We start from the raw sequence: 9,446 nt of genomic DNA, 5'->3' as shown, positions 1-9,446 counted from the left end.
TTTTTCCTTCAAGATTAAACAGGGGACTCCCAAAATATTGTCATAAATCATCATAAAATTAAAATTTTATTACAAATACATAACTCACAACACCATAAAAAATGTATTTAGCTTTATATCAGAGAATATAAAAATAAATTTGGATACTCCCAATTTTATTTATATATTATATCAAAAAATTACTGAAGAGTTAAAATTTTAAAAATCATCTATATTCTGTTTGTTATCTATCGTCGCACTCTCCATTCAAACTCTTTCAGAATTTTGAATGCAATTTTTTTTTTCTCATGCAACTACTATTTCTTTAACTCTAAGTCATGTAAATTTATAATTTTCTTTGTGTAACGCGCGTGGTAAATAATAAACCTTTGTCTTAATAATCACATCGAATCGGGTCACTAATGTGACTACAATTCTTCGCTTATTTTTGAAGTTGTTGGGGTGTGGCCACATGTCTTCATTCAATTGACATATGAACTTAATTTTATGTAAGGATGTCAGACATAATATTTTCTCAATGCTTGGACAGAAAAAATTGGACAGAAAAAAGAGACAGAAAGAGAGTGACTCACACACACACACACACACACACACACACACACACACACACACACACACACACACACACACACACACACACACACACACACACACACACACACACACACACACACACTCACACACACACACACACACACACACACACACACACACACACACACACACACACACACACACACACACACACACATATATATATAAAAGAGAAATGGGCTATGCTGGCAACATTAGTTGTATAGTCAGTTTCTTATATATCTCAAAATTATAGTCACATTAGCTGGCAACATTAGTTGCATGCCCAAGAATCTATAAACTCACTATCTCCTTATGTTAAAAGATGTGATCTAATTTTGATGTCAGACCTAAATATTTATTTTCCTAATTTTTAATACCCTTACAAAGTATGAAATGCAACCCTAAGGCCATTTATTTATATTAAATATCAATTTCTAATTCAATTTCAAATTGGCATTTTTTTTTTTGTACAGCTCGGACACGTGAAAAAAATAATTTATTTCGAGCTATTCGTGTACAACAAAATTAAATTTTAAATTGTTTGGTCATGAAAAACTATTAAACAATTTGAATTGCTTCGCCATGCGGCTTAGAATGAGCTAGCATATGATTATATTAGAGGTTAATTGGCATTAAGTAATGTGAATCAGTACTTTCTTTTGTTGAGAAAATAGTTATTTTTAGCATAAGCTCAACTACCAAAGAGAAAAATGATATAATTTAATAGCACCTTGTTTGAAACAACCATTTCAGTTGATGCTAACATTAGACTTTCTAAAGCTTTTAAATATGAATTCTGAATTTTACTAGTTTAAGATTAAATATCACTAAATTCTAACAATTGTAAGATAAATCTACAAATGATGATGATGCAAGTAATTATAAAATCATCTATATTTTTAATTATAAAATAAACAATTTCAAATTTTTTTTCTTAAATAGTGAAGTTGTTGAAAGTAGAAGATAAATTAAGAAATCCAACTTTTATATAGAGTATATAATGATGATTTGATTACAAACAAGCATTAAAGTGATTACTTTTGTGCCCACTGAAAAATTAATATTAAAATGATTATTTTATTTATTGAAAGTTGATATTTTCTCTTTTTTATTTTCATATGTTGTGTTTTTTTTTTCAATGATTGTAACTAGTAATTTTTTGCCCATTGAAAAAAAATTTAAAAAAAAACATTAAATTAACATATAAGTCACGATAAAGAGTATATCACATTCTAATTTTGAAGGTTTATTAAAACAATGGTGAATTTATTATTATTATTATCATCATCATCCCTATATATATCATGTTGTAATACAATATCAATAAATTTCAACCACAAATGATACTGTTCATGTTCATATAGACAATCAAACATGATAAGATTGATTTAAATGAACTAACTACATGATTGCCCAAACATTGATGATTCATATAGATTATCAAAAGCAATGCACATTCTTTGTATTCGAGAGCTAGAAATGGTACAACTAAATGTTATAAGAATTTATGAAAAGTTGCTTTGTGAACGAGAGATTAACATTTGGAAGAAGGAATGGATAGTTAGCCTTAAGAGGATGGTCATATTAGGGATGAACTTGGTAGGTAAGCATGATTATTTCAACCTAGTTTTTTTTATTACAAGATTATATCAAGGAGGGCAAAAATTATAGTTAAAGAGGTATGACTATATTATAAATAGACCAAGTCAAAAAATTATAATCAATCTAAAAAGATTCTTAGCTTAAAAAATATGATTAAGTGAATAGATAATGCATTCATAAAGGGCATGGTTTACTGAGAATAAACTTAGCTATAGAGGAATAACCAAGTCAAAAGAAAAAGCCCAAGCAAAGGGAATGATTTGAGTGTTAGGTACGGTAATTTGAGATATCAACCAATTTTGAAATGCATGCAAGTGATGCAAATAGGATAAACCATAATAGCATTTAAATGAGGATCTTGGTGGGTGATCCATGTCGCATGCAATGTCAATTGGGCCTAAAAAGAGTTGGGATAAATTATCCTAGAATACTATGTAGATCATCCTAAGATGTATAATTCCCTTATGACTAGCCCACTAATAAGGGTGTAGATCATCCTAAGAATATCAAAAGCAATGCACATTCTCTGTCTTCTTGTAATTTACATTTTATCTATGCTTTCATTTTATGTTATTTTTTATATTACCAATTTTGGTAGTTTGTTGATTGTACAAAATAATTTAGCCTTCTATTTACTATTTATATTTCTACTTTCAAATTCAGGAATTGGTATATTGCACTTTATATTTTAATCATACTTTTATCTAATGTTATGAGCACTAATCAATTTTTCTTTCTTATTGCAGATGGCTTCTAAAGGATGTAATGATCTCCCTTCGGGCGGGGGGCACAATCAGGGTCATTCTTGAAGGATGACCCCCGTTAGATGGCTAGGCAACAATTACGTGGAGATGAACACTTCTGTGTTGTTCTTTACCTCTTACAACATTGATCTCAATCCCCCCTGCATGCCTTCACCTTGATGCCATCACCCTTACCACACACACCATCTTACACCCCCTCTCCTCCCACCATACTAGCACCACCACCTTCTCTTGTTGCATGTTCAACTTTGGTGGAGGATCATGCTACTGTCATCGATTGAAATGCATCGGGTAGCATGAGTTGCACTTTCGAGTTGGAGCATGTTGGCCATATTTAAGTTTCTTTTTTTTAATGTGGTCCTAATGTGTACATTAAAATTATGTCAGTGTTGATCTTCAAAAGATTTAATGGTCAAGAAGGGAAGAGTTCGGTGAAGTTGGACCTACTGCTATATCATGAAACCTACTTGTTCGATCAAGTGAAGCTGTCCAAACCTTCACAATAAGGCCAAAGTCGAGTGATCCACTATCAAAAAGAAGACCAAATGACATATACGAACCACTTGGGTAGAGATGATGCAAAAGAACACCCATGTTGACCGTTAGATGCAATAGCCAACCTTCCTACAAAACTAATCCAAGGGAAGATCCAGTGAGATGCCTTTGAAGTTCATCACAGGGATGAAGGGTTAACAGGCAAGGCAGATCGGGTGGTTGATCTATGCTGACCAAACTTAGTCAACAAAGCTTATCCTGCTAACTCAAAGCCAACTGAAATTAGCTAGCCAAGCCAAAACATAGTTGGACATTAAGCTTATACATATAAAATACCAAAAATACCATAGTATGAACCCATTTAAAGCAGACGCAAAAATATAGTATCAACATTATGTACCTCCTTCTCTATAAATAGTAGAACCATCTTATGAATAAGACACAATTGATTACGATGGATCACTTTTCATTTTCTCTCTTTCTGTCTCTCTCTGTCTCCTTAATTATGCTCTATTCTTTGGATGTTATTTATGGACATTTCAAGATTCAACATCATTAAAGGTGCGATGAAATAGATCATACCATAAATAAGAAGAGAAGTAGTCCAAGGTGAAGACACATATAATAAATACATTGATAACATGGAGTGCACCAAAGAATTTGTGACCCAATAGATTCTAAAGTTGGACCAGATGTTGGAAGTCATGTAAGGCGTAATGACCCAAGAAAGGGAGCATCAGTATTGAGATGAATGAACAGTGTCCAACGTTAGAAGAGGCCAACCAACCTTCGTAGGAAAAGGAGTCTCTCAGTATTTTGATAGTGTTTGATCGGCACTGATTTATTAGATGCCCCAATAACCTAAGAATGTGTTCTCTTGAAAAATATTTAAGACTGAGCAACCATAATGATTCAATATTCTGACACTGATGTTCTACAAAAGGTAGAATAATTTGACTGACCACATAGCCTTGTTTGAGATGATTGAGTGTCTTCAATGGCACTGACACACTGAAGTGCCATCTTTTCTTCTCGACGCTGAGAGAGTCAGCACCAAATGATTTAATGGATTACTTCCAGGAGTAATCAATTCATTCATTGACTTCAATTGATGTTTGTGAAGTAGTTTGTTAGTGTTCATGAGTCACAAAAAAGCTCACAGGCACGTTTATAGATTTAACAAGGAACGAGCAAGTGGTTATCCTCATTTTATATTAATTTGTATAAGGAAATATTGTAAGTGCATGTCCAGAAGCATGTTGTTGCTCATTCCGCTCTAGCTCAAGAGTTAAAGGAAGGACCCTTCCAATATGTGTTAAACCTACAACGATCGAAAATGCTAGCCCAGCCATGTGAGGACAAAACAAGAGAAAACTTGAATCTATGTGAATCGAGCCATTTATCATCAATAGACGGGTCAGCTTCAGAGTGTATAAGCTAACGTCCTACATGGGAATGAGGTGCCTTAAATATGAAGTGAAGACGATTTGAAGATATTTGATCTTTAAGAAGAAATTTTATCTCAGTAATGAAAATGTGTTATCACTTGTACAATCTCTTTTTTTTATCAATTCCATAAAAATGGCTAAATATTATTCTTCTCATTATGCACACAATCCAAGGGTTAGATTGCACTCAAGAAACTCATAAAGTTTATGCAAGGAATCGGTAGAGTTTACCAAAACTTGGGGAACTCGGGCTGACCCACAGATAGTGGTTCCACCCAAGCAGTAAAACTAATCGTGACAGATCAACATTTGATCAATAAGGCTCTCCTATAAAAACCAATAGTGATGGATAATGTCTAATAGGTAAAACTCACCAAAATAATTAACAATGATGAATAAACATCCAATTAGTAATCAAATAAGTTACATCCCATAATGCTTATGCATCATAAGAACCCATGTCTCATACCTCAAAATGTGTCAAGCTCTGGCGACAAGATTCCCTACCCATTAGATACAAGATCCTCGATGGGTAACATACATTAGCTAAGATAACAACCATCATTGCACAATAGAAAAATGAACCCAAAAAATAAAACTGAAAAACCTCTTTGATAAAACAACATTTGCAACCATATTTATGGATGTACTCACTCAAGAAGAAAGAAAAATATGGTCAATTAGTTATTGTATGTTGTATATTGAAGTTATCCACTTCTTCATTGTGAGCAAATTGATTTGTAAACTGAATGTTGGGAGACAGATGGAGCCCTAAAATGATTGTCGACTTACAGAAAAAAAAAAACACCCTAAAATGATTGTCGACTTACAGAAAAAAAAAAACAAACTAAAGTGAATGATAGGGGAAGGGAAAAAAAGACGAACCTTAATCTTGGGAGAAAATAACGAAACCTAAACTCTAAAATCATAATGAGAATTGAAATGTTTACTGTAGAATTTCAAACGTCAAACATATTGTACTTTGCAACATCTCGTACTTTGCAATTTTAATTTTAATGTTATTTTCTAGACGGGCCGGGTGCGACTTCTCTAATATTTACGTGTAAAATTATTTTTTAAATACCAGACACATGTCAGTTTGGGATTGGCGACCAACTGTAACTCTACATCCGGTCTCCACACATAATATTTTCTCCACCTTAAGAGGGAGGGAGCAATATGTCATGAAGGGGAAAAAATATTACATGCTTAGTCCTGATGTGTCTAAACTTCATGAAAGGAGAAAAAGATTACATGCTTAGTCCTAATGTATCTGAACTAAATATGCAACGATGTTGTACACCTTGTACAAATTGTTGTACAACGTGTACACAATTATTATACATTAATTCCGGATGTTTCAGGACTCTACGCGTAATATTCTCTTCATGAAGGATGGAAACTCAACTAAAGTGCAAGGAGAAAATTAATAAACTTGTTTCAAGGTTTTTTTTTTTTTTTTTTTTTTTTTTGAGCTCCTTGGTTTGGGATTTAGTTTTATTTTATTTTTATTTTCAAAATTCGCTTAAACAGCATGAACAGAATAAGTTATAATTTTACGTGAGTATACTTCCATTAAAAATTCTCAAGGATGCAATAGAAATAATGACAAGGAGTACCAGACAGCTCATGCTCTTCTCATATCCACACTTCTGCTATATTATATATATATTTTCATCAAACGTCCAACTTTATATTGTAATGATACAAACAAGAAGATTTGCATTTGATATATTATTTTAAATTTATTTAAAACTATAGCCTGCCAAATTTGTCCTTTGTGTCCATCTTATATTCTAAGGGAAGAGAGGAGGATATTCTTACACGTCTTTATTTGTAATCCTTGAAAGCCTATTTCAACGATTATAAATAATAGTTAAGCATGCAAAGCATCCGAAGCTATTCTAACTTCATCAACCTCCACATCAATCATATTCAAAAGCTCATAAGAAAAACAATAATAAAAATAGCTATTATCCCATTGGCATATGAGTTACTATCTATATCTATATCTATGTGTGTGTGTGTGCGCGCGCGCGTGCGCGCGCGTGCGGAAAGAAATTTGGGAGGGCATCATAAAGAGTAAATATTATGTGCTGTTGTATTATGTCAAATTGGTCATATTGTGATTTCCACCAAATTTACATCTATCCACACCTATCTTGTCCGCATGGCACGATAGACTTTACATGCAAGCTGAACAAGAATAAATAAAGAGTAATAATTTATAAAATCATAGCCAAATAATTGAGCTATCATTAATGATGATGTGACACAAATCACTATGCTTGCAAGCAATGCAATGGCCTTCATTGTCATCAATCATCATAAAAAATTAAATGCAAGAGCCACCGTATTTTCTCTCAACAAATTTAAAAAAAAAAAGGATGAACAACAATAAATAAACAAGTCAGAAGTGACTTCATTCTTTATTTTCGAATATTAAAGTTTAATTCAATAGGACATCAATATGATCTATAAAGTAAAAAATCACATTCAGATCTAATACAAATATGTGACACTCTGAGAAAGCTCCCTTAGCTTGAATTCTTCAAAAGCATCAGCCCAAATGGTATCAACCGTCTCCTCATAACTGGAACTACAGAGAAGAAGATCAGTAATGGATCCAAAATCTAATTCCAAATGGTTAGGATTCTGTCTTGGAAATCTGAGATCCAACGACTGTTCCAAGCTGCCATTGAAGCTCTCCGATTTGATCTCATCGGTCGACAAAACCGGCACACAGTTGATAAGCGGTTGCGAATCCATCAATGGAGGTGCAGAAGATCCATAATGACCATCAGACATTATTGCTTGAGCTTCCATCAACCTTTTCTTTAACTTAGTATTCCAGTGATTTTTCACATCATTATCTGTTCTTCCATGAAGCTTGGAAGCAATCACAGACCACCTAATTTATTTTTCAAAGAGTATTTATAGCGATTAATAACAGTTCATGGTTCTTATAAGCAAGTGAAACATCCTGGGTAGTGTTATTATGAATCAATTTTGGTTGCTTGAAAATAAAAATATATGTATTTTAGAAAGTTTTGATTTTCATGAAGGGCGTATTTGGTTCATTATGGAATGAAAAAATATTTTAGAAAATCATAACTTTATTTTCTATCATTTTGAGTGTGAAATTGAAACCTTCTCTGAGAAGTTTAGAAGCATTTTTAATATTTAAATTTACATTTCGAACTACAACCAGATGAATAATGGAGCTAGCTAAACTCATTGAATTCAGAACATTTTGTCTAACTTCAAGCAACTACACGAGCCTAAGAAGATTTTACAGTTTAAATCTCATGTAAATTTGTAATTATAATCAACCAAATAGTTTAATCTATCAAAGCATAAGTTTTAAAAAGATAATAATCTATGTACAAGCGACAAAATGGGTCCCTAAGCTTGCAAGACAATCTTCTCTCTTTTCAGAGAATATTTATGCCTTGTAAAAGTAACTCCATAGAGCACCCCTCCTGATTGTTGTCTTGTAATAGAGAGAAATAAATTGAAATCTGGTAAATAATTCTTAGAGTTATTTTTTTTATAAATGCTTCCTATGCAATAAATAAATAAAACTCTCTCGAGCTTTTAGTTTAATCTATCCGTGAAAGGGTTTGTGTAGCTCTAGTTGCAGACAAGATTAGAGAGAGTTATCTCAGATGATTCACAGTAAACGTCGACCATCTGATAATCTGGTTAAAAAAGTAGATATTTTAGATTCAACTTATGCTAAGCAAGGCAGAGGTAGATAAAAAAAAATTAGGCATATTGTATAAAAATTGATCTTAATCTATTAAAATTAAATGAAAATATGACACTCATCAGGACACAATGGAGAAAAATGATTGATGCAGCCGGCCCAACTTGGTGGGAAAATGGCTTGTTGTTGTTGTTATTGTTGCTGCTGCTGTATTAAATCATAAATTTCTTATAATCGGATTTTTGTTAATTGATAGCACCAAGGATGTGAGAAACTGTAATTTTGTAATATGACACTCACAGGTTGGTATCAATGATGAAGCAAAGCATAACTGCATCAAATAATAATAACAATTATCATCATTTATAGCATATTAGTTCAAATCTCAAATGTAAGAATACCTGCTTCCTATCTTACTGTACAGAGTGAAAATCAGATCGTCTTCTTCCTTGGTGAAGCATCCATGCTTAATGTTTGGCCTAAGGTAATTAAGCCATCTAAGCCGACAACTCTTACCACAGCGCTTTAAGCCTTAATCAGACCCCAACAAAATCAAACAACACTTTCAGCCATTTAATCAAACAGAAGAAATGCAATAAAAGAGCAATCTTGTACTTGTGGGCAGCTAAAAGAGAGAGAAGGCGAACAGAAAGTTACCAGCTTTCTTGGGAAGAGCAATCCAGTTGCCTCCTGAGCCATGATTCTGGATGTAGCTTCTGAGAGCTTCGTCTTCCTCAGGAGACCATGGTCCCCTCTTCACGTTTGCTTTATCACAGCAAGGAGCTCTTCCCATAGATAGAGAGAGAGAGAGAGAGATACAGAGCAGTGAAGAAGATGGCCGAAGGGCTGTTT

At 33.2% G+C, this 9,446-nt stretch overlaps 1 protein-coding gene across 1 annotated transcript; it reads right to left on the bottom strand.

Annotated features, from left to right (window-relative positions):
• Positions 1 to 7,351: 7,351 nt before the first annotated feature.
• LOC110033688 (transcription factor RAX2-like) lies at positions 7,352 to 9,446 on the bottom strand. Its single transcript, XM_020737743.1, has 3 exons — positions 9,252 to 9,446; positions 8,996 to 9,125; positions 7,352 to 7,796 (listed from the first exon to the last, which is right to left on the bottom strand). Exons 1-3 carry the CDS (start codon positions 9,385 to 9,387, stop codon positions 7,388 to 7,390), a joined length of 675 nt encoding a protein of 224 aa, XP_020593402.1. The 5' UTR covers positions 9,388 to 9,446; the 3' UTR covers positions 7,352 to 7,387.

This window comes from Phalaenopsis equestris, unplaced genomic scaffold, assembly GCF_001263595.1.
Source record: "Phalaenopsis equestris unplaced genomic scaffold, ASM126359v1 Scaffold001256, whole genome shotgun sequence".
NCBI lineage: Eukaryota > Viridiplantae > Streptophyta > Magnoliopsida > Asparagales > Orchidaceae > Phalaenopsis > Phalaenopsis equestris.
Note: the sequence above shows the minus strand (reverse complement) of the source record. Positions and strands in the feature narration are given on the sequence as shown.